Source organism: Musa acuminata, chromosome BXJ3-11 (assembly GCF_036884655.1).
Source record: "Musa acuminata AAA Group cultivar baxijiao chromosome BXJ3-11, Cavendish_Baxijiao_AAA, whole genome shotgun sequence".
NCBI classification, from domain to species: domain Eukaryota; kingdom Viridiplantae; phylum Streptophyta; class Magnoliopsida; order Zingiberales; family Musaceae; genus Musa; species Musa acuminata.
The window spans coordinates 9309278-9333861 of NC_088359.1; the positions used below are offsets into that span (position 1 = coordinate 9309278).

Consider the following 24584-nt stretch of genomic DNA (forward strand, 5'->3'; position numbering starts at 1 on the left):
GATTCAATCAGTTAATCATGATCTTAAGCTTTTCTATCATGATTTGTATATTAAAGAATAATTATCTTAGAAATCTTCTAACACGTCTTTGTTGCAGGGGACAAGTCTGAACCCAATTAACTCCGCTCCAACCAACCAATCAATCAATTCAGAGGCGTTAGTGTACAGATCCCATCTTCAGCTACGAGGCTGACAATTACAAACACCACATTAGTAATGCCATCTCTTCAATAAGGAACAAAGGGTACACAGATTCATTTAGCTGCAGTACATGTGTTTGGACACCGCGCATGCATACTGACAGCATCCTTCACCCTCCGGGATAGGTCAGGGCCACGAATGCCATGGTCTCCCTCTCCTGTAGAGAGGATAACCTGTCACAGCATCGACGCCCGAGTACACGAAGAATCACGGAGGAGGACAACCGAGTCATGACTTATGGTGTTTGAGTGTACTCCGAGGATGCCTTTCCAAGGAAGACAGGGTGGGGAAGAAATAAAAATGAACGTAGACACGCTAATATAATCTGTTATACTAATTGTTGTTCGATGTCCTTACCATCATTTTCCATTTATTTATACACGGTTTCTTAGCGGCTACCGCAACCTTAATAGATTGATTGCTTCATGAGGAATTGTACTTGCAGGTGGCAACAACATAGCAAGATCTAATTATTTGTATTTGTTGCTGCTTATCTTGTATCTCAAGCTAAGCTCGGCAAATAAAATATAGACTACTAAATAAGTGCACAGATGATAAGATATTTGGCTAAACTCAATTAGTATTTAAAGTACAGATATGGCTTTTTATTTTATAATAGTCCTGAGGATTCCGAAAAATTTTACACCTAAGATATTAATCTAACTTTCAAAAATCTAATGATATTAGATCTTTAATCATATTATCATCAATCAAAGTTTTTGTTAGCTAAACTAGATTGCATAACCTCATCCAATAATAATTTAAGAATATCATTTAGCCTGGTTAATAAAAACTTGATGAATAATAGTAATATCATTTATCGTTTGTCAAAGAATTTGATTTTAGTTAAAACACATGAGAAAATAAAATATTAATCTGATGAGGATATACCAAACTTATTTACGGAAGATTAAAATTTCCAAGCGTTATCCAATAAAAAATATCATTTAGCTCGATGATAAAAACTTTGATAGCAATATCATATCTCATTCACTGTTTGTTTCTTATAAAAGGATAAAAAGAATAATCATTACAAGTCCAGGCTTCACGTATGCTATGATAATTTAAGAGCACCCAAGTAGTCCAACCTAGACATAATTTATCACTGTGGAGCACATAAGAGTACCCAGTGCTTGAGTGCAGCCTTCTTCCCCCCACTGTCGAGTGCAGCCTTGGGATCAAAGGTGAACAGCCGCCTTCTTTTCATCTTCCTCCTCTTCTCTTCTGCTTGACCGATGTCATGTCTCGATGTCCCACGGTGGAGTAGTCAAAGCACTGTCTCTTTCTTATACCCCACAAACTATGAGCTTAGTCTTCAGATTCGGTCTTGGGAAAACTCTTATTGAATTGATTCCTTTCTTTAAGGAAGAATTCAATTAAACTGAAGATTGTCTACAAAATCACCTTTGAAGGTAATCCAACAAAGTGGATATTCCTTCCAAAAAATCATGTATCAATGCATATACTAATTGGTTCTCATAGAATAATTAATTAATTAGTTTATTAAGTTTAAATTATTAATCTAAAATAATAATACACCCAATTGAGACCAAATCAGACTAAATAAAAAAAAATAAAAATCGAAAAATACTTTCCCAAATGGAAAATTAAGATAAAGATTTGATGATTAATTCTTTTAAAAAGATTAATATAACAACAACGAGAAGAAGAAATTTAAGGTCATAATTATTTGAGATTAACTATATATTTTTTTGAAGTAAAGAACCAAAAAGTATGGCTCATAAAATGTTCCTTAACTTTTGATATATTGCTCACACAACATTTACATATTTATCAAATACATTTTATTTTTCAAAAATATTTCCAGATGTAAAATAAAATGCAGTTAAATAAAAAATTACTAATTTATTTGTTTAAAATATTAATAGATGCAAAATAAAAATGCACTAATTCAACCCATAATCAATATGTTTTTTGTTATTTTCTTTTTTGCCCCACATATTAGATGGGCTCGGCCCAAATACTATTTAAAGGCCCATCTCGAGTCCAAAAGGTCCAAGTCGAACTCTCGTAGGGACATTTTGGGAAATTGCTTCCGGAGCAATCATTTGCAGAGCCGAAATTAACTCCGGATTCGCGTCCGTTACTTTTATTTGTATTAAAAATGAAAACCCACCTCGGAAAAAGGAGGGGGAGAGAGAGAGAGAGAGAGAGAGAGAGGCGAGAACGATTCAAGAACACAGCGGAGGAAAAGAAACCGAGAGAGAGAGAGAGAGAGAGAGAGAGAGAGTTCGGAATCTGGAAAAGGGGGGAGTATCCGAGGCAAGGGAAGAGGGGCGAGGTCTGGCGGGGCGCAGGAGAGAGGGATTCCGAATCCACTCACACATTCCGATCCAAGAAAAGGTGTGCTCCGGCGCTCCACCTCGGTACACTGGCTGGCGGTTTGCGATTTCTGGTTTCTTTTTTGGGGTCGGATTCCGTTGTTGATCGTGCCGGTGAGTTCAGATTGCTAGTTCACTTTTTGAATCGTAGTGTGAAATGTTCGTTTTCTTCTTTCATGTTCTTTCCCCCCTTTCTTGATCGGTTCTAGTGTTTGATGCTTTCGTGTTGGTGCCTTTCTTGATCTTTTCTCTTCTTTTAGGTTAGTCATGCTCTTCCTGTGGTTTTGTCTGGTCTTATGTCGATCCTGATATGTATGTTTGTCTTTCTCTGGTTGGAAATTGCTTCTTTTGGTAAAGAAAGATTTAAGATATCAGAGTGACCACTACCGTAAAGAACAAAAGCTTCTTATGATTTGTTGTCTATCGGGGGATCTAATTGGCAGTGGGTTCTTAGTGGTTTTGGAAGATCTGCGAGATTGGTAGCGTGCTTTCTGTCCGTGGCGTGACAATTTTGCACTTGGTGTGATCATTATGTGTGGAAGAGGGCCGATCAAGTGAGACAATATCAGTATCATGGACTTTGAGGACCCGTGGGATTCACTTTCTTGATTTTTCTTTTTTTGTGTTTAACAAAAGTTGGCAAGAATTGGATGCGATCTCTGTGACAACGTGATGAAAGTGGGGGGGATTTCTTATCTTAATGTTGATAGCCTCTTAGTTTGAGCAACGTGTGATCTTTTGGACGACTTGCTGCTCTGCTCGACACAATTACTTTCAATCTATGTTCAGTGTGGCTGTGAATTATGCAAAGAACAATTCTTTTGATGCATTCAAGGAGCTTGTGAAATTTTGTAGAAGTTTTTCTTGGATGACGTTGACTAGTAATGAAGTGACTAAGTGCTAGCGAGATTGATCCAAAAAAGTGAATTTGCATAAACGAATCGATATGACTTGTGGTTACTTTGACTGAAGTTGTCATAGAGAGAGAAAAGATATCACAAAGATTGCAATGCTAGATTATAACGATCGCCAGTAGTTAAGGCTACAGACATGATAATTGGTTAAGCTAAGGGTCACGATTGCCATATACTTTGCTAGCTTCTCAGCGCACACATTCTACATGTTACATGTTACTTTTCTGTCAAATATGACTAGCATGTGAGACAAAGATGGGGGGTTTTTGATAAAAAGATCGGATTGCATTTAATACTTTGCTATACATTCATGGTTTGAGGACAAGTGTCTTGATGCTAGATTTTAATAATATATAATGATTCTTATGCATTATTGCCAATAGGCAAGGCTATAAACATGACTACAGGTTAAGCTAAGGTTCACGACTTGCATATACCTTGCTAGCTTCTCAGCACACATTCTACAAGTTACCTTTAAGTCAAATATGAATGGCATGTAAGACAAAGATAGGGATATGCAATAAAAAAAATTCAGATTGCATTTAATACTTTGCTCTAAATTCATGGTTTGAGGACCAGTGTGACATACACAAGATTTTTTCTGCTTTAAACATTGATCAGAAACTATGAACCATTCATTGTTCTCGGATGGGTCTAAATTAGGAACACACTGAGTTTTATAACTAATACTTAAATATAGCACGCCAGTTTTTAAAGTGTATGCAACCTACTTATGGGGAAATCTTGTGGTAAAATTTTCGTATGGTTGAGTACTAAATATCTGATAGGGATCATATCCCAATTGCTCATGACTATTCTTGAAAAGTAAGTATAAGTCGACAGGAAAAAAAATCTTTGAGAAGTAGATAATTCTTCCAAGTTTGAATTTTATGCATGCAAGCCCATAGATCATCTGCTTGAAAATTTTCATGTTGATACTAACTCTTAAGTCTCTTTTTTACATGCACTTGTTTTTGTGTTTGTTTGGATTGAGCTTCTCCCACTATAGATTAGGATTCTTCTTTCTAATTTTAGTTATGAACTTATGATTATCGTGACTAGACCTTGATAGTTTCTTTGTTCTGTTGTATTACAATTCTGAGCCTAGTGATAAGTAATCTCCTGTTCCTCTCAACCTTAAGCATAAATGTGCTTTTGCTAATGCAGCATAACTAGTGATAGAAATTGCATTATACCTGTTAGACTTGTTATTGATAACTACTTATATTTAGTATCAAACCAAATCCTATAGACAGAAAATTATATTCAACAAATAAGTAATATCAATGATTGACCATACACTATCGACCCAATGAAATTTCTTAATATCATCATGTACTGCATGGTTTAAGTGTAAAGCATTTTATTTTTTATTCTACAAGTTTGTCATATTATTGTTTATGTACATCTGAACATCTTTGGTACTTTCTTTGTTATATTCTTGTGTTTTCATGTCATTCCTGCTGAGATTTCAATCCTCTTTTAGGGTGGCTGTGGGTCCTTGTCATGATATTTTATTGTATATTTAACCACGAGGCAACCATGAATTGATGACTGGCAACTTGTGGCACTGGATGTCTATGCTATCAGAAGGTCGACATGGAGCATCTTATTGGTAATTCTCCCCATCAAAGGAAACTTAGAATTTAAACATTTCCAAAAAAGACTATAGTCTTTTATATGTTTATAAAGTTCAGATGCTTCACAGTGATCAGTAGGAAACTATCTTAACTTTTGATATTTTTGTTGTTTCTCTTGTTAGTTTTTCCTGTAAATTTGTCCTCATATGGAAATGATATGTTTCAAGTGCCTTTCACTATCTTTATCTGTTACGAGGATCGGAACTCGAACGCAAAATACTGTGGACAACATGTCCCAATGCATCATATATTGAGCGGCTTAATACTTAGTCGAGACTTGTGTATACTATATGTAATGTGGTGTTGCACAAGACAGGTTAGCAAGATTATGTATGTTCAGCATTGCAAGGCAGTATCTTGTGCAAAAAGTTGGTTGTTTACTGACTGTGGCATTATATTTTACCTCTATGTAATTTCTTAGAGGTTGACATTGTGTTTTCTTGATGCTTTCTGCATCTGACAAAAGATGTTGTTTTTCCAGTACAAAGTATAATTATTGCTTCAGAATTACTGAGACAATATATTTTGCAGGCAAAATTATATGCCGAATTCTGATGCTTGCAATTTGGTTTTGCGATTTTCAACATGTGGTGTCACAGAAAACAGATTTTAAGCCCAAGCCTCATGTTCCTGACAAATTTGTTCTGTCTGATCCACCTATTGGACTCTTTGACCCCATAGAGATATCTCCTGCTGTCATTCCAAGGAATCCATATCCTGTTGAGCCACTTCCACCAATGTACCCATCCTTTCCAAGCACTTATGAACCAGTCTTGACTGGGAAATGCCCCGTCAACTTTTCTTCAATGTCGGACATCATAGACAAGACGGCATCCGACTGCTCTGCACCTTTAGCTGCACTAGTGGGAAATGTTATTTGTTGTCCCCAGGTTAATAGCTTGATGCACATATTTCAAGGTGCTTATGGTAGTGAATCCAACATGCTTGTTCTCAATCAAGCTACTGCTACCTATTGTTTCTCAGATCTTATCAGTATATTAGCCAGCAGAGGGGCAAATAGCACTATTCCTACTCTTTGCTCAGTGAAGTTGTCAAATCTTACTGGTGGTTCATGTCATGTCAAAGACCTGGTTACGTTTGAGAAAATAGTAAATACAAGCAAATTACTGGACTCATGCAGCACAGTTGATCCGCTTAAGGAGTGCTGCAGACCAATATGTCAACCTGCTATCATGGAAGCTGCACTTCAGATCTCACTAGGAGGAGCAAGCATGCTCGACAATTCTAGAATACCTGGGACTGCTGCTGGGATTACTGTTGTCAATGACTGTAAAGGAGTGGTGTATGCATGGTTGTCTAGGAAACTCTCATCAGAGGCTGCTAACACCGCATTCCGGATTTTATCTGGTTGCAAAGTTAACAAAGGTTTGTTTTCTCATGTATCCTGATTGATTTTGGTATCAATGTCCCATCTTATATAATGACATATCTTTTTCTGGCTCGTTCTTTCTTTTATGGATATTCCAATAGAATAGCCATATTTTTGGTTGTGGAGCTGCAATTCATATTTCAAACAATTACATACTGCATATGCATCTTACACGCAACAATGTCTAGTGCAATACTTCATATCTGCATCAATTATGATATACTTTTGTGCCATTTGTTGCATGCAAATGATGCCCTATGCAAGACTTAATCTGCATTTATGATAACATCAGTACTTATATAAGTTATCCATGTAGGCCTAGTGAGTCTAAAAAGAAAGGGAGTATGGTGCACAAGGCTCCCACTGGTGGTATGATGTGGGCTCTGTTAAGGGGTAATATATGTAGCTCAAGTTATGAGGCCCTAATAATACATGTAACACTTTGGTTTAGTCCCACGTTGAAATTGGATAAAGATAGATTGATATATGGAAGCTTTATCGGTGTACGACTATTAACTTTGGTTTAGTCCCACGCTAGGAGCTTTTTGTTGATGGTCCGGTTAACTATCGGGACTGAGTAGAAAAGTACTACCCATGGACAAGGCTAGGATCACATCATGGTATAGAGCTACCGCTTAGTGGGGTCTCACATCCATCATGTTTGATTTTAGTCTGTGGGTTATATTGGTCCTTGATGGGACGTTAAGTCCTAAAGTGGCAGAGATTCTGACACTGGTATAGTTCCACGTTGAAAGTGGACAAAGACTTAGATTTATAAGGCTTGATGTATTATTGTTAACCTGGCTTAAGCATTTTAGGCTAGTGTTTTAAACTAAATAAGTTAGTGAACTAGATATCCTCTCAGGTTGGGCTGTGACAATATCCATACCTAGATCAGTAGAGATGGGTGAAAATGACTATACATATATAGCTTGATAGAAAAGATCTTGTATCTATCTCCTCTCCCTAATGAACTTGCTTTGATTTCTTTGTGGTGGAACCGACAGAACATTTGTGGTCGATATTTGTGTTGTGCTTGATGGAATAAAAAAATGACGACATACAAAGACTTTTGAACATTTGATTAAGCATCATATTTTTTTTGTTCAAGAGGCTTTTCTAAAGTTTATTGATATCCTAGATTTGTTTCTTCCATAGAATGACATTTTGGTCGGATTGTACACACCGGTCTAGGTATGAACCAGCATGCAAACCACCCTTGTTTCGGATAGTTTAGTCCACCAATATAAAAAAATCCATCTAGCCCTAATCGGGTCTCGTGCGAGCAAGGCGTATCATGTGATCTTTGTCGTGCATTGTCATCACACACCGTCATGGTGCACCACCATCGTTTGTCGCTAGGCATTGGCACAACGCACCATTCCCGGGCCTCTCTTCTCCGCCCTCATCCTCCACCACCTCCTCTCCTTTCTCGTCTTATCTTTCTTTCCTCCACCGTCTCCTCTTTTTCCTTTTTCTTCCTCCTTTCTCTTCCTCTATCTCCATCTCTTCTTCCTTCCTCTTTCTCTTCCTCTTCCTTTTTTTTTCCTCCTTCCTCCTCTTCTTCCACTGTGCCTTCCTCTTCTCCTTCTTCATTATCTTTGAAACACTGTTATATATCGATGTATCATGTGTCAATACATTGGTATCGATCGATATGTGTCGGTTCGATCAGAGATTAATATGGGTTCAGTACAACATTCCTTGGTTTCTTCACTAATGAATTTGGAGTTTGTAAATTGTTAGTAACAAGGTATGCAATTTCGAATAATACCACCCGGTACGGGCAGTACGTACCGGTCCGTCAGCTGACCGGTACACGGATCGTCCGTTATCGGACGGAACGATATATATATATTTATATATAAATATTCGTCAAAAAAGACGAATATATATATATATATATATATATATATATATATATATATATATATATATATATATATATATATATATATATATATATATATATATATATATATATATATATATATATATATATAAACGAGGCAACGTCGCGTCGCCCCACGTGGGAGAAGGAAAAGACGACGTCGCCTTTTATAAAATATATATATATATATATACTGAGCGGTATATCGCTCGGTATATAGTATCGTACTGTACCGAGCTAACGTCGAAACTCCGGTACGATACGAAATTGCGAACCTTGGTTAGAAACATTGGTAGAGTATTAATACAAGATGGTTCATTTATCCGGTATTAAGGGAGTCATGAATTGACAATTTTGACTTCTTATGAAGGAATAACATGAGGCCTCTGTCAAGATGAAACAATAGAAGATGGAGCCTAAGATTGAGATTGAAAATTTTGAAGCTCAAAGATGTGACCCTTGAGAGTAGCTTGAAGACGTTTTCCAAAATAACCATTTTTCCTTCTTTTATTTCCTTCACAACACAAATATTATTTTAACTAGGAACATCAGAGTTACTCGATCCATAATCCTATACACTAGTCTAATTGTTGGGAATGTAAAATAATTCAAAAACGTACAACACAAATTTCTTGGGCTTGATCTGAATCAATCTAATGTGGAAATGAGTCCTCTGTAGAATTTTCTTTTATTTTTCTTATTTTCTCCATTTTTTTCTCTTCCTTTCTCTTTCTCTTATTCCTCTCTGTTTCTTTCATGATCTCTTTTTCTCAGTTTCTCTTCTTTTTACTCCTCTCTCTTCTTTTCTTTTCTTCTTTTCATTTTCTTTCTTTTCTCCCTTCCTCTACTTGCAGTTCTCACACATACAAAGCCTCTCTCCTTCGTTTAAGAGAGATGTGACAGGGAGAGTCAGTAAGAGAAGCAGTGGGATGTTTTTTTATTTTTTTGCAATTTAGTCCTCATAAATATTATAGTTTCATTTAGGTCCTTATATGTAATATCCCTATTTCACCTAAATGGAAATATAATCTTTATGAGGATTAATTATAAAATGTCAACAAAAAGTTAAACTCCATTCCGCTTCTCATGGACTCTCCCTATGGCCTCTCTTTTAATCGAGAGAGAGGGTTCATGTGTGTGAGAAGAGGAAGAGAGGATCTCGAGGAAGAAGAGAAGGTAGAAGAGAGAGAGTGGAGAGGAAAGGAACAAAAAGAGACGATTGGGAGAGGAGTTGTCTCATGAGAGGAGAAAAGAATGAAAAGAAAAGAAAGAAAAGGAGAAATGAAAGGGAAGAGGAGAAAAAAAGAGGAAAATAAAAAATAAAAAAAAAAATTATTAAAAGCCCTTTTTCATTCCATTACTATGCTACTAATTATACTAGTGTACAGGATTATATATTGATTAATTGTGATGTTTCTAGTTAATTATGATATTTTTGCAGTGAAAAATTAAAAGAAGAAAAATGATTGTGCAAAAATAAGAAAAGAAAAGGAGACATTAGAATTATATATTTGTATCGAGGATATTTAATTCAAGTAAGTATTCGATGACTCCATCGAGTCTGTTTTTGAAATTAATAATGCATGTATTTAAAATTTGTAAATGCATATGATTTACATGATTTACAAGCCATTTTATTATTTTAAATATTGCAAAAGAATTTATATATTGATAATTTAGAAAAACAAATGATTTAAATAATCATTTGTTGTTTTATAAGCATTTATTTATTTATGTTGTTTAAATTTACATTAAAATATCTGTTTTAATGATATATTTGAAAAGAATTAAAAATATCGAATTATTATTGGTTTTAAATGATATATGATTTTATTATATTTGAAGGATTTGCTCAAACTCTTAGTTTGTAAAAGTTATGCATGTTATTGTACATGACACTTGTCTAGTTAGTATAGCTATGATATGGATCCTACCAAGGGTGGTTATATATTGGTTGTATATTCAGAAACTAGTTTCTTTTGAGATATGTGTCACCTATTTGATGGGGCTAAACATAGTTCTGAGCCTTGTCACGGGATATAATATGACTATAATCATAAATATTGCTGACTTCTGTTCTGGCATGTGCACCTTAGTTCTGACATGTGACCTTAGCTATACTTATGCTTATTAATCCTTACTTATATTTCTACTTATTTGTGAATCACTAATGGCAGTCTTTTGCACTACAATGATGATTTATGATATGATATATGACATTGGCTACATTTGTGCTTTCATTATGAAAATGCATTTAGATACATGTTGCTTTGAAAAATATGCTAAGCATTTTATGTTAGCAATTTCTGATTTAAAAGACATATGAAGCTTAAGTTTTTGTAAATTGTATAAGCACAAAGAAACATTTGATATTCCTGCATATTTTAAAGGCATGTATTAAATGCATAAAGAATTCACATGTTTTAAGCAAAACATTTATTTATAATAAGTTTTGCCAGCATGTGAGTCTGAGTTGTAGTTTGCTCATATGATTATTTTTTAATTTTTTAGAATTGAGGAGTAGCTTATTTTTTGATATGGATAGAAGAACGATTTGAAGTCTTGGGCATTATCGTATACATTTAGATTATTTTTTATGTATATATTATTTGGACTAGAATATTATGAACTCTAAAAGAGTTGTTGAAATTATTGAGGTTATGACTGCCTAGAATTGTGACATTGTGCTACTGGGCTATTTCAGTGAGAGAGGGAGAAAGAACGACAGTGTAAGAAAATGATGATAAAAATGGGAAAGAAGAAATGGTGATGGAAGAAAAGGACAATAGTGAGAGACAATGTAGGGATGACGATGAGAGTAAACATGACAGGATAAGGGGTTAACAAATAGAATATGATTTTCTTCTCATTCATCCTTATAATAAGAAAAGAAACGTCATTGCAGTTGGAAAAGAAACTGCCTTGTGTAACAAACAAAGAATCAAGGGCATTATAATCTTTCTAAGGTTTAGATGGTCTAGTTAATGGATCAGTTTGACTGAGCATTTGGTTCCCCATATTGGCCGTTCTGCCTGGGTCTTATAAGTTATAACTGTGGCTTCAAACAACTTCAGCAGCAATTCTTCTGAAGTTTGGACTCATCATAAACTTAGTGAAATAACAAACAAATATGGCAGAGAGGAGCTGCATGTTTTATATAGGTCTGGGTGTCATGAATTCCCAAGCCATTTGTGAGGTTTGTTATGTTTGCTGTCTAGTCATTTTGACAAAACATTACATTACTGGAGGTTATCTTGATTTGGTTCCCAGTTTTGGATTTTTTTTCTTGAGTTTTGGCTAAGTTTTGGAGGCGGGGAACACAATGGTTCATGTTTTGTCAATGATGTACAGTGTATATTTGGAATTAGATTGTGTTGACCATCATGGACACTGTGCTGTAGAGTGCTGGCTGAGCTGATATATAATGACTCTAAATCAGGGTTAGGCAAGCCAGCGATTATGAGCTTGGTTCAACAGCTGATCTAGCTTGTTTGGTTTGTATACTTTTCACAAGTACATTTGGCATGCTGCAGAGTCATAGTTTCTATATTCATTATTTTTTGTGACAAACCCATGAAATATCATGCCCATCGACACGTATATTTATCTGACATGAATGTTGCAACTATTTTATTCCTGAGTACTGATTTGTGACTTGTTATTGGTACTCCCATAGTTTGTCCATTGGAATTTGAAGAGCCTTCATCAATAATCAAAGCATGTGGTGATATGGCTCCTTCCAGTCTTTCCTGTTGCAGTTCGTTGAACACTTATATTGCATCAATACAGAAGCAGATGCTCATAACAAATAGGCAAGCCATCAATTGTGCGACATTCTTTGGGTCAATGCTACAGAAAGGTGGAGTTACAACAAACATTTATGAACTTTGCAACGTTGACCTGAAAGATTTCAGCCTTCAGTGTATGTTTTCCAGCCACTGGCCTTTTAATTTCAGACTAAGCCTCTCTTGATGTTGTATGATATCTAATACTAGGATTTTCTTCTTTTTCTGAATGCATTTGATGGGTCCAGCATATGGCCAACAAGGTCCGTTTTTGCATTAGAGAAATTTAGTTACATTTTTTATATGGTTAACAGTACTGCCCGCATCTTAGTTCTATAACTTTCTGAATGCAGGATGTTTGCTTCGCAGTTTACCGGCAGATATTGTGTTTGACAATGTCACAGGCTTCAGTTTTACATGTGATTTAAGTGATAATATTGCTGCTCCATGGCCTTCCTCATCCTCTCTCTCGACCTTTTCTCTCTGCGCGCCTGGTAAGTAAAGTCCATGGCTTGAGTTATTACCTTGTAGTAAGGAGATTGTTAGGGTTTCTTGATTTGGATTGTCATAAACATTAGAATGTTGGTTTGACTTTGACATATTTTCTGGTTTGCCTCTTTAACTTTTGCAGAGATGTCATTGCCTGCGCTGCCTATACCTGAGGCTTCTATAAGCTCAGGTAAGTCATATTTGCTGATTTCGCTTAAATTCACATTCTTATTAACATAATTTTCTTGCTCTCAAGGAAGTATCATTTATCCCATAGCTCTTTTCACAAATTTTCTTTGAAATTAGACATTGTTGAAGACTCAAGTTGAAGTGATTTGGGGATGATATTTGGGTTTGCTTATTTACTTTCCTAGTCAATTAGTTGCGAAAGCAAGATATTGGATGACACTTGTGACCAATTGTCATGCTGGTTTGGTTGCCCTAGATGCCATATATTGTGCCTGTTATTAAGAAATTGCTGAAGTGAACTGGTCAAAAGTGACTTGTGCATGATGTTTGATTTGATGAATCAAACATGTGAATATCTTTTGTTTCTGTTTCTGATGTTTGTTTTTGTTTTAGAATCATTAACATTGTTTTGTTACCCACTTGTAGGTAGCTACAACACTGCAAGAATCATCCTCTCCATTGTACATGTCATCTCCAGCTTATTGCTATGACCAAGTCTGAGCCAGGGGGTGATCCAGATGTCAGGAAATCACTTGTGGAGCCAGTTTACATGTACATCGAGACGATCAATTTTCATGTATAGCAGCTTATTTTCGGAGGAAAGCATTTGGATCTGTGGACTGGGAGCAATACTAGGGTATGGGGGAAGAAGAGGTGGTCTCGGGAGCAATACATGGGAGAGAGACCAGAGGAAGAGGACTCTCGGAATGGTAGGCTGCCTGATGGCAAAGGTGTGTTGTGAATAGGGTATGGATGCCGTATGTGTTTGTTTGTATTTGGGTTTTCTTTGTGTCTCCCTCCCATTCTCTCCTCCATCCGTTTGTTATTTTATTGCATACTCGGCATGCTTAGTTGATGGGTTGGGAATTGCTGATTTGCATTTGCGTTTACACCGACTCCAATTTTAGTTACTGATGCTGACATACAAATGAAGTACACATTTTGAGCGGCAGGTCATTGTTTGACGTAGCTGGTGGCATCATCTAACAATGAGACCAGAATTCAAACCCTAAATTCTGAATGTGTGTGGTTTCTTGGTCGATTTGGGAAAAAGCTCGAGGGCAGGCAATAGAAGACAGCTCTCTCGTCTCCATCGACTCATTTTAAGCTTCTCCAGCGACGGCAACATGGTCGGGAGCAGCGCCATGGCCGGGTGGGTCGCCGGCACTGGGAGCGGGAGCGGGATCGTGAAGCAGTACAGCCTCGGGGGGAAGAGTTCTGGTGTACGGGACGTCGCTGATCACGCGGCGGTCGTCGAGGCTGTACCTCGTCTTCGTGGTCGGCCCCGACGACAACGCCCCCTCTTCGTCGAATTATCTGCTGCCGGAGCATCGGGACAAGGACTCCGTCTCAGTGAACTACACCGCCGCGGGTGAGTGGGCTTCGCGCCGCTGCTTTCACGCATGCACTGGTTGATGGATGACAAGCAAAGTATCGCTGCTTCATGGTACGTGGGCAGGTGTGGTGAGCTCGGACGACGGCGGCGGCGGAGACGGCGAGGGAGGCGACCCGGTGTTCGGATCGCCGAGGCAGCACGCGTTGCTGGTGATGCTGGCCGGGGTAGGGGGTGCTGATGCCGGTGGGCGTCGCGGTGGTGCGTTTCTTCAAGGACTGGGATCCGCTGTGGTTCTACTCCCACGCGTCGATACAAGGGCTCGGGTTTGGGCTGGGCGTCGCCGGGGCGTAAGTGGCGTGGACGTCCACAAGGGACTCGGCTTCGCCATACTGGTTTTCATATTAGACATTAACATTATCTAGAATTAGGATCGTCGTCGTCAATTTGGAGGATGATATATCATGCATGCCACAAAAACTCGAGGCCAGTCACATGCGTTAACTTTGCCTTTCTTCTTCCCGACGCTGACAGCACTGACTTGGAATCTAAGAACTTGATGGTGGTTGAGGTTATGAGGTCTGCGACTACCTGCGTGCAGGTGATGGCGGCCGTGCTCGCTTGCCCTGACAAGGCGTCCAGGGCGGCGAAGTACTGGAACTGGTTTCACCGCTACGTGGGGCCTCGCTTACGGCGTTGGGGCGATCATCGCTGTGACTTCGGAGACCAGAAGGTGCATTGCGAGGTACGAGTGAGCGAGAGCAGAAGTTAACGAGGCAGTGCTTTTGTTTGGTTGCCAGTGGCTTGCAGCTTTTGCAGTACAAAACTGGCACAAGTTTGATGGCAGCAAAAGATGTAGTGGCATCAGATTTAAAACCGGAGCAGGAGCTTGAGCTCTCTCTGTTCTCTATCCAAGTGGATTTCAATCGAGATAACAATACCTACCAAAACCAACCATTGATAAATCCAAGTAGTGTAGTAATCAAGTACAAACCCTGGATAAAATTTCCCAAGTTTCTGATAATGATAACTATAACAAGTTCATGTTGGTGCATGATAATTGGGTCACAAGCAAGAAGAAATAGCTTATAAAGAGATGATGGCACCAGGTTTTCACTCATCATTCACTCCTGAAGCGGAGCACTCTCCTGGGATTGAGAAGCCAAGGCTCTTGTTTTCAGCTCGGTCGAGGGGGGCTGCTGCTGTGGTTGCAGTTCATGTTGTTGCGGGAGCATCTGCTGCTGATGCTGAGAATGGATGTGAAGTTGTTGAAGTTGGTGAGCTGCCATGAGTGATTGCAGTGCATGATTGTGGTGATAATATTGCTGGCCTACCCCCGAGGATGACGTCTGCGTGTAGTTGACCATCTGCGCACCGTTAGCAATAGCCGTTCCGGTCGCAATTTTCAATCGCTGAACCTCCCCTCTTAGTGTCTCATTTAATGCTGGTTCAAGAATTCAAATAAGTTAGACAGGCGACACTTCTTGTGTAAGGCAAAGCAAATTCCAGACTGATCCTGACATATGGGACACAGGAAAGGCTTCAAACAAGGAAAACTTGATGTTTAAGGAAAAAGACTATGAAAAGTAGCACGAATTTTCTGTCTTCACTGATAATTTGTTGTTATAATCCTCGCATCACAATATTCCAAAAACAATATCACGAATACGAACAACTACACAGCCAACTTGGAATACCTCATAAGAGATAACAGGGAGTGCATGATATCAAAGAACTATTGAAGCCTTACCATCCTGCAGGTGAACCTGCTGCTCCATGGTCTGTAGGCGTAACTTCAATTCATTGTTTTCAGCAGTCAAAGCAGTATTGTCTGTCTGACAATGTAGACCAGCAAGGGAAGATTTCAGTCAATTCAGATAGGCATTCCAAGTTCATTGCTATCAGAATCTAACAAGAAAATCAAGACATGGAAACCGAAATGATTTAAGCCGATCCATGTGAAGAAAATCACATACCACGAGCAATTCTAGCTTTACATGTATTTTACTTCTGGTTTCCTATTTTTTCCATAAATCTTAAATGTCAATATATTGGAACTGTTGAATGTAAAATAAATAAACACGTCTTGGCTCGCTAATGTAACCAAAGAGTTCTTTCACTAGTCACTTTGAGTTAAAGTTATTCTGACACCGAGTTCTCTACTAGTCCATCTTGACTATTCTTTTCAATATACTAAGACAGCTTACTTTTTCTTAATGAATACACATAATTTGTCATTTATGATCATTTGCAACAATTTCGATGGCTGTTTATATGAAAATTATCTGAATCGAGGAACTTATAAATCCTATAGAACAGAAAACAACAATTTCGATAACGAGATGTATGGTTAAGCTGGAAACACTCTAATATCCTCCAATCTACAAGCAAACACCCAAGATCCTTATTGAAAATAAAATGCCATCTGCCATGTTGAAATGCTCTGGATAGAGCACAAATTGTTGCTTCCTTTTTAATCAACTCTTTCAAGTTGTTCCGTCTTGTTGTGCAGTTGTCCTTTCATCTTAGTTCTTGCAATTTAGATCCAGAACAATAAAGATAGATGAACTTTGCAGCATGAATTAATAAGGTCCAAAGAGTCAATTGGTTAACTGATGATAGCTTTCATGTTCAAATAACTTATAGAAGAACATGCACCTGAAACATGGTTAACTGAGATGACAATGTTGTTGCTTCTGTCTGCAAAGTTAATATTTTCCGCTCAAGTTCTGCTATGTACCGAAGCTTCCTTTCTTTTGACCTGGCAGCTGACTGCCTATTTGCCCAGATCCTAAAACATTTGACCAGAGTATTTATCACAAGATAATGTACCTTAGTGAACTTGTAATACTAGATTGGTATTTCACAATTGAAGTTCGTGCAAAGGATCATCTTGGAGCAGTATAAAAAACTACAAAAATAGTTGTATAAGGCATATATCTGATTCGTCTTTAGACATTAATCTAACCAGGAAACAGAAGAATTAGCATGACATCAAGAAAAAGAAATTATGATGTAATCCACAGATCTGGCATGCCACATATTAGATAATTCACTAGCTTAGCATGTCTTGAACAAAAATTATTGAAACATTGGAAACAAAAATACTTACTCCGTGTCTTTCTGCCTATGCCCATCATTAATCCATCCCCTTTCCCTATGTCCATAACATGCTATTGTTATTAAAGTATGGGCACCGTGAAAGGGCTCCAAAATTGATAGGGTTTCAAATGTAAATATGGTTTCAGTTATAAAATTAAATCGATAATTATCTCATTATAAAAATAAGAAAGGGAATGGAATGAACAGAAAAAGTCAGATGAAGACAATAAGGAAAACACATTCACCTTATTGACCAAGAACCCCTTTTCATTGATGTAGAGTCACCAAAACACCATTAGTTTTCCTATCGAGGATACATGACAGAACAAACATATGTATCCAATAAAAACAAGGGGCCTTTTCATTGATCCGACTTCATTTTGTGAACAATTAAAGTTTCGTCACCTACATACCTTATATATAGACTCCTCAGATCTAAATCTAACAGTGAACTGTATAAGAAAAAATCTCAGGTCACTTGCCTCTTCTTTTCTTTTCGCTCTGCTGAATTAATCTGGATTAAAAAACTGTAAGATAAGTTCTAGTTGTAACACTCCTATTGTCCTACAAAAGATAATGAAAGCATCTGTGATGGTGTTTTCATGTCGTTAATGATGTAGTTCAATACACTTGAGCACTGAGATCTGAGAAGAGAACTGTATGTAGCATAGTCTTAATTAACCAATATCATTAAATATATAACAAATTGGTTTAGAAGAACTGAAGCAAGAATTCTTTCCTCTTTTTCAGTCCACTACTGATTTCCACCCCATCATAAATTACACAATTTTCACACTGAGATGCTTTGTGATGAATGGCCCATGTAACCGTACTGATATCAAGTATCACACCAAGACATTGTTTGTATGCATCCGGATCAGAAACTTCAGTTTTATCTTAGAATCCTTATTGTTAATATTGTTTTTAGTTTAATTTCAGGATAACAAATGGAACCTCTATGCTTGTCCGCTTTGTGACCTATTTTGATATCAACCAGAAAATGCTAAGCACTTGGTTCTCTAACAGTATGTGTACCTGTAAAGAATTGTAGGAAAAACAAAGACTCTGGCAACTATGCTTTATTTCACCAAAATGCATGGTGGACTTCTAAAAGAATTGATAAAAGGAAATCTGCTTCACTAACTAACCTTTTTGCTCGCTTTGGGTCGATAAGTGCAAGTTCAGCAAGCTTTGCCGCTGACATGGCCTTCTTTTCCTCTGTCGAGGACATTCCCTCTGTGCCCGATGCCAACAGCTCTGGCTTGATAGAAGTAGACCCGTCGAAGGACTGACTATGCTGGTGCCTGACCCTTGGCCTCTCACCAGAAGCTGCAGCCACCATCTCAGCCTGAGAAGAAGCAGGTGCACCAGCAGCTCCAGTGCCAGAAGTTTCACTTCCCTGCAATTCCAATCCTGACGATGCCGAGGATGAAGCTATCTTGTCCAGATCAAGATACATGGAGATCAAATCTTCCTCGGTCTCATCAGACAACGATGGTCCTTCTCCAGAACCTACGATACCGAGTTCACTGTCGAAGCTTATGTCATCCGGGAGGCTCAAAATCTCTGAGTGAGCTCGCCGGTGGCCAGCATTTCGCGGTGGATTATCCGGCATTCGGTCAATGTCATGACTGAATCGCCCACCACCATGACCGTCAATGGGAGTAGGAGACACAGCGGGTGTCTCGCACTTGGCAGAAAGGGTGCTCGAAGTCGAAGCCGAGGCAAAGGCAGCAAACCGTGACGAAGGAGGAGGAGGTAAACCACCACTCTCGTGAACTGCTGACTTATCCCTCTCCATAGCCCTAAATCATGTAACCCTAAAAAGCAAGCCCCGAACCAAGAACCAATCCCTCGTGGAGGGCAGCCAGGCTACAAAACCCTAGAAGTTGAGAAATCGAGGCGTAAAACCTCACAGAGACCACGATTCAGAAACCCTAAAAAATCGATCTTTAGCCCGAAGAACCCAATCCAAAGAAGGAAAGCGCGAAGATCACAAAACAAGATAAAACAATGGATTCATTCGATCTAAGCTCCAAGAAACGATCTTTTTCCCACGGGAAGCGCCCAAGAACGCATCAAGACCACAGAATCACTCGATAAGCTGGCATTGCGATGAGATGGAGGGGATTGGCCTGAGATAAAGCAAGAAGAATCGACGCCGAACGGAAGAACAGTGGAAACAGAGAAGCTTCTAGAAAGACGTCCGTTCTACAGGGAGAGAAGGAACCATTCCTTGCGACCACTAAAATTATCGGATATGTTCTTCTCATACAATTACATATCTGTCCCCGCATGCACCTAAATGTTACATATGTTGTACCTGTTCTATCATAGGATTTCAGTAATGGGTCCCACGATTCTGAGCAAGGAAGGTAGCTAACGAGGGGAAAGAAATATTACTTCTTTTCTTTTCTTAAAATATTTTGATAAAGTTAATCACGATTAAATTGGGATAAATCAGTAAATGAATCTTTAATCCAGAAATAGGAGGTTTTCAATTATGTTTTTTCTAAGAAAATTGTTCTGATAAAGTTAATCATGATAAGATTGGGTTAAATTGATAAAAAGGAGCATTTAAAACCTAATAAAGTTACTTATGATTAAGTTGGGCTAAATATATAGATAATTAAATAAAAGCACGCTTCTAAACTATATTGATGGGTAAATGTGTAATTGTGAAAACGTTGCGAGGATATTTACGTAAATTTGCACTCCGAATAAGCCACCAAACGCTTTTTAACCACGTTTGGGCACCCACTTGTTTACCATTTCGCGTACGGCTCTCATGCTTCTGGTGGGTCCTTTCCTGACGACCAAGCAGAAGACGACACCGTGGAATACGATCACCGTCCTCTCTGTCTCTCTCTTTCCTCCGCTGAGAAGCAACCCTTGAGCTCGATCCACCCTCCACCTCCCCCGCTTACTTCTCCTGTCGCCGGTGAAAGCCTCCCGGCTTCGCAGGAGAACCCAGCCGGAGGTCCACACGAGGTTCCTCTTTCCCGATAACGGAGCAAGGGAAGGCGGCGATGGAAGCAGCCAGCGTTCGACAGAAGAAACCTAGATGGCCCTCCCTCTCGCTCAATTCCCAGGTTGGTAATGCTTTCCCACCATCTTCTCTTCTTCCTCAACTTCCAGTCCGATTTCTTTGATATCTCTACCCTTTAAGAGCTCCTTACTTTTTTGCTTCAAATTTAGGGCTTTTCTTGTTGTTTGCGGTGTTCTTTCTGTAAGTTGAATTGAGGATTGAATCTTTTGAGCGAAAGATGCTGTTTAACTGCATTTCTTGGTTTTTTTTTTATTTCATTTTAGGAATTGATGGGAGATGGGGTCGAAGGACTCGACGATGGTGAGTTGCTTGATGAGAATGCCGGCGCTGAAGTCGAAGACAGAATGCCCGAGGTGGGCATGGTGTTCAAGAATCATCAAGAGGTGTCCAAATTCTACAAGAGATATGCTCGCCGGGTAGGCTTCGGCATTGCAATAAGAAGATCTGCCTTCACCAAAGATGGCCACTGCCTGTACTTAGAGCTGATGTGCTGCAAGGGAGGTCGGAAGCGGCCGGAGCCCAAGTACCGGAAGAGAAATTCGGCGAAGACTAACTGTCCGGCTAGGATTAAGGTGAAGCTGTGGGGTGATGGGATGCTGCACTTGGTGGTGGCCAACATTGACCACAACCATCCGGTGAGCCCCTCAATGGCACGGTTCTTGACCTGTTATAGGCAGCTGTCTGGTGCTGCCAAGAAGCGTGCCGAGCGTAACAAGGATGGAGAGATTGCACAGCCGAGTTTGCCGCCAAGGATGTCCATGAGTCGATTAAGCACACTTGAGGAACTACTATTTAGTGAGAGTGAACATAGGAGTTTTGTGGAAAGAGGTCGGTTGAAGCTTGGAGAAGGAGATGCTGAAGCTCTTTGTCTTTTCTTTACACGAATGCAGGCCAAGAATATGAGTTTCTTCAATACTGTGGATTTAGATGAGGAAGGTTGCCTGAGGAATGTATTTTGGGCGGATGCACGGTCTAGGGCTGCTTATCAGTATTATAATGATGTTGTGATGCTTGATACGACCTATGTGATTAATAAGTACGATTTGCCTCTAGCTACTTTTGTTGGGGTGAATCATCACGGTCAGTTGGTGCTACTCGGTTGCTGTCTGCTCTCGGATGAGACCATGGAGACCTATGGATGGCTGTTTAAGACATGGATAGCATGTATGTATGGGGAGTTTCCCAAGGCCCTGATTACTGATCAGTCTAAAAGCATTCAGACCGCACTTTCTCAAGTGCTGCCTGACGTTCGTCATCGCATGTGCTTGTCACAGATAATGAAAAAAGTTCCTGAGAAATTAGGTGGATCAGCAGATTATAGAGCTATTAACAAGGCAATGCAAAGGGCTGTTTATGATTCCATAACAGTTGACGAGTTTGAGGAAGATTGGAGAAGGATGGTTGAGATATATGGACTTCAAGGTAATGAATGGATCAGGTCATTATATGAATATCGACATTCTTGGGTCCCTGTTTATTTAAAAGACACATTCTGGGCTGGGATGTCCAGCACCCAACATAATGAGACTGTGGCCACATTTTTTGATGGGCATGTAGAAGCAAAGACTTCCTTGAAGCAATTTCTTGGTAAATATGAGATGGCATTGCTGGATAAAATTGAAAAGGAAGCTCAAGCAGATTTTGAGACATTTCATAAGAGACGGCCGTCTGTATCAAAATTTTACATGGAAGAACAACTTTCTAAAGTATACACACTTAATATATTCAAAAAGTTCCAGGATGAGATTGAGGCCATAATGTACTGTCATGCATCACTGGTCAAAGTGGATGGACCAGTGTCTACTTTCGACGTCAGGGAATGTATTTTTTTTGATGATGGAAAGAGGACAATGAACAAGAATCATGGAGTTGTATATAACACAGAAGAAAAGGAGATTCAATGCATATGTGGTTCATTTCAGTTCAGAGGGATCCTATGTCGGCATGCTTTGTCTGTATTCAAGTTGCAACAAGTGCATGAAATTCCATCTCAATATGTTATTGGTCGGTGGAAAAAAGACTTTAAGCGATTGCATTTTCTTGCTCATTCTTCAGATGATGCCATTGCCAATAACAGAGTTGACCGATATGATTACTTATCAATGCGATGCCTTCAGCTGGTTGAAGTAGGAGTGTTGTCAGATAAATACCAGCTAGCTCTCAAATTGATAAAAGATATGGAGAAGTTTCTTCTGAGTGATAGAACATATGATGATACACAAGCTAAGATCAGGCCTCGGATTCCTAAAGCAAATAGATTGATCTGGAATCACAGACACAATGCTGAAAAGAGTGTGACTTCTGAAAATGGAAATGCAGTGCAGCAGCCTGGTGTGCTACCACAAGTAAATAAGATCCATGTAGTTAAATTTAAATGGATGCTTTAGTTTATTTTAGTTAGATGCATTTTTGCCTTTTTTTTAATCTGATTTGTAATGCTAAGATGCCATGGACCTTATTGTGTGAGCAGCTTCTTCAAGGAATTACGAAGGCTGCTGAATTTCAAGTTCTTCCAACTCCATGTCTTGCCACCCAGATCAGGCCACTGCTAAACACAAGACCAATGGTTCTGACAGTTCTTAGTATCTTGCTGCTCTACATTATTATTGTTATTATGTAGAATTGCTCATTTTTTTCTTGGAAATGATGTTTATGGTAGGAAGGAGGAAATCCAACTGTCTTGTCTCGCAGTCAATTTGGCTTACCATTGAATGGGAACCACACACCAGTTCGGCCTGGCATTGTCTACATGTTCCCGGTTTGTGTTACTTGCCATTTGTCCTTTCTCCCCAAACTCCTACGGCCCTTTTTTCATGTTTAAAAGGTTGTTTCATGCTATGTGAACTTTAGTCATATATGCAAAAGTATGGTCATCAAATCCAGCTCATTAAATATTCGCCCCTATAGAAGCAAATGAGTCGCTGTGTTTGGTATCCTAACAGAGGATTGGGCTTTGAGCCTTTCATTTTAAGTAACTTGAGGTTATTTAACAATGCCTTCTCAAACTTTAATTTGCAAATTATATGTCACAGGGTGGGTTTGATCCTCAAACATTCGGAAATGGACCCATGATGCCATGGATCTATCAGCCAATGCTCCAGGTTGACATTAATTGCTCCACATTTGCTTTGATGGGGATAACTTCCATTACATTGTTCATGACATAATCTGAATACACGCAGGCTACTCGGAACCAAAAGGATTCTCCGGCACCAGCAGGTCTTACACCAAAGAGACGAAAGATGTATCGTGGTCACAAGCCTGTGGAAGCAACTCAAAATCCAAAAGAACCGCCTGTTGCAACAACTGGATAATGAAAAGGGGATCAAGCTACAGAATGTAACCCTAGGTGTGTTCACAAATCAAACCAGAATACATGTCCTGCATATTGATGACTGACCTATTTCCATTTTCTAGTTCCACCTATTTCTTTCTTTGATCACAACCACGTGAAAATTATTTATTCCATATGCTACTTTGGAGGAGAATGTGTGGCTGCTTTAACTATTAACCCCAGCTCTATCCATTGGATTTATTTGCTACATTATTAGGAGAATTAATTGCATTTGTGATTTGAACAGTTACATTTGTGTCAGGTTGGTCAAGCCGCAGCTGAAATCAGAGCCCACTCTCCAATTATGATTGCTTTGGGGAAATTTAGATGTCAGCACGAAGGCGCAATCGGAACTCCAATCTCATTGTACAATCTGCAACTTGGGAGAGGTCCTACATCTAATTACTCTAGGATATGGCTTCCCACCAGAAGCTTCGTTCGACAAATTATTTCAATATTTGGCCTGGACTGAGCTTGCTGGAAATTTCGAATTCTGTGATTGAAGTTACTGTTAGGAGCCTGTCTTGGTAGTCTCTCTTACAGAAATTTATCTGAACATAGAAGTAATAAGTTTTAGCCCTGGTAGTAGGCAAACGAATTGCCTTGCCTTGCAGCTGTAAGTGTGTATGTTAGTTTGCTGGTTATGGGGAGAGGAAGCTCATGATGTATGTTAGTACCGTAGTAAGGGTCTGGTTTGGCGACTTGTAATTATAATGTCATTGGGTTGCACATGTTACTGTGAATAAAAAGGTTAACCGTGTTAATAGTTGTGCTTGTTCTGCTCATCTGTTGCCACAAAACCCTGATGTAAATGGAATATAGCCCATCAAATTAGTTGTCCATCTAATACTTTGTAATGCTCGCAACTGTCCGTTGAGAAAGATAAAAGATTTTTGAGTGTATTTGTTAAGATATTATATCCAGC

The 24584-nt window shown here is 38.9% G+C and overlaps 4 protein-coding genes across 6 annotated transcripts; 3 read left to right on the forward strand and 1 right to left on the reverse strand.

The window, feature by feature from the left end:
• The first annotated feature begins 2366 nt into the window (after positions 1-2366).
• LOC103971196 (uncharacterized GPI-anchored protein At1g61900) lies at positions 2367-13793 on the forward strand. The gene is made up of 8 exons (XM_009385158.3): positions 2367-2657; positions 4944-5072; positions 5629-6483; positions 12055-12300; positions 12412-12426; positions 12517-12657; positions 12795-12842; positions 13268-13793. Exons 2-8 carry the CDS (start codon positions 5057-5059, stop codon positions 13330-13332), a joined length of 1386 nt encoding a protein of 461 aa, XP_009383433.2. The 5' UTR covers positions 2367-2657; positions 4944-5056; the 3' UTR covers positions 13333-13793.
• Positions 13794-13854: 61 nt separating this feature from the next.
• On the forward strand, positions 13855-15120 carry LOC103971283 (cytochrome b561 and DOMON domain-containing protein At3g07570-like; the record flags this gene model as incomplete). The annotated part of the gene is made up of 4 exons (XM_065173223.1): positions 13855-14213; positions 14269-14353; positions 14406-14524; positions 14592-15120. Coding segments are annotated over 4 exons (918 nt in total), but the record flags the coding sequence as incomplete, so codon positions are not given.
• Positions 15117-19496, reverse strand: LOC135652397 (probable transcription factor PosF21). 2 transcript variants are annotated; one of them, XM_065173279.1, is made up of 5 exons: positions 18425-19496; positions 17287-17331; positions 16833-16965; positions 15925-16009; positions 15117-15618 (listed from the first exon to the last, which is right to left on the reverse strand). In XM_065173279.1, exons 1-5 carry the CDS (start codon positions 19075-19077, stop codon positions 15299-15301), a joined length of 1236 nt encoding a protein of 411 aa, XP_065029351.1. In that variant the 5' UTR covers positions 19078-19496; the 3' UTR covers positions 15117-15298. The 2 variants fall into 2 exon arrangements, with proteins under 2 accessions (XP_065029351.1, XP_065029352.1); XM_065173280.1 differs by lacking the exon at positions 17287-17331 and having other exon boundaries at positions 18425-19494.
• A 633-nt stretch (positions 19497-20129) lies between these two features.
• On the forward strand, positions 20130-24444 carry LOC103971200 (protein FAR1-RELATED SEQUENCE 6). Of its 2 annotated transcripts, none has more exons than XM_009385161.3 (7): positions 20130-20368; positions 20589-22685; positions 22796-22891; positions 22985-23083; positions 23358-23426; positions 23508-23674; positions 23922-24444. In XM_009385161.3, the coding sequence occupies exons 1-6, from the start codon at positions 20306-20308 to the stop codon at positions 23637-23639; spliced, it is 2556 nt and encodes an 851-aa protein (XP_009383436.2). In that variant the 5' UTR covers positions 20130-20305; the 3' UTR covers positions 23640-23674; positions 23922-24444. The 2 variants fall into 2 exon arrangements, with proteins under 2 accessions (XP_009383436.2, XP_009383437.2); XM_009385162.3 differs by having other exon boundaries at positions 20132-20368; positions 20589-22670.
• Positions 24445-24584: the final 140 nt, after the last annotated feature.

Bases quoted from the DNA above. Each gene is read 5' to 3' on its own strand.
- LOC103971196 (XM_009385158.3), top strand. The intron at 6,484-12,054 runs GTTTGTTTTCTC...GTACTCCCATAG, and splicing joins TGGTTGCAAAGTTAACAAAG to TTTGTCCATTGGAATTTGAA. The intron at 12,843-13,267 runs GTAAGTCATATT...ACCCACTTGTAG, and splicing joins TGAGGCTTCTATAAGCTCAG to GTAGCTACAACACTGCAAGA.
- LOC135652397 (XM_065173279.1), bottom strand. From the start codon at position 19,077: ATGGAGAGGGATAAGTCAGCAGTTCACGAGAGTGGTGGTTTACCTCCT. The intron at 17,332-18,424 runs GTTAGTTAGTGA...TTATGGACATAG, and splicing joins GACCCAAAGCGAGCAAAAAG to GGAAAGGGGATGGATTAATG. The intron at 16,966-17,286 runs GTAAGTATTTTT...CAAATGTTTTAG, and splicing joins CATAGGCAGAAAGACACGGA to GATCTGGGCAAATAGGCAGT.
- LOC103971200 (XM_009385161.3), top strand. From the start codon at position 20,306: ATGGAAGCAGCCAGCGTTCGACAGAAGAAACCTAGATGGCCCTCCCTC. The intron at 22,892-22,984 runs GTTCTGACAGTT...TGTTTATGGTAG, and splicing joins TGCTAAACACAAGACCAATG to GAAGGAGGAAATCCAACTGT. The intron at 23,084-23,357 runs GTTTGTGTTACT...TATATGTCACAG, and splicing joins GCATTGTCTACATGTTCCCG to GGTGGGTTTGATCCTCAAAC.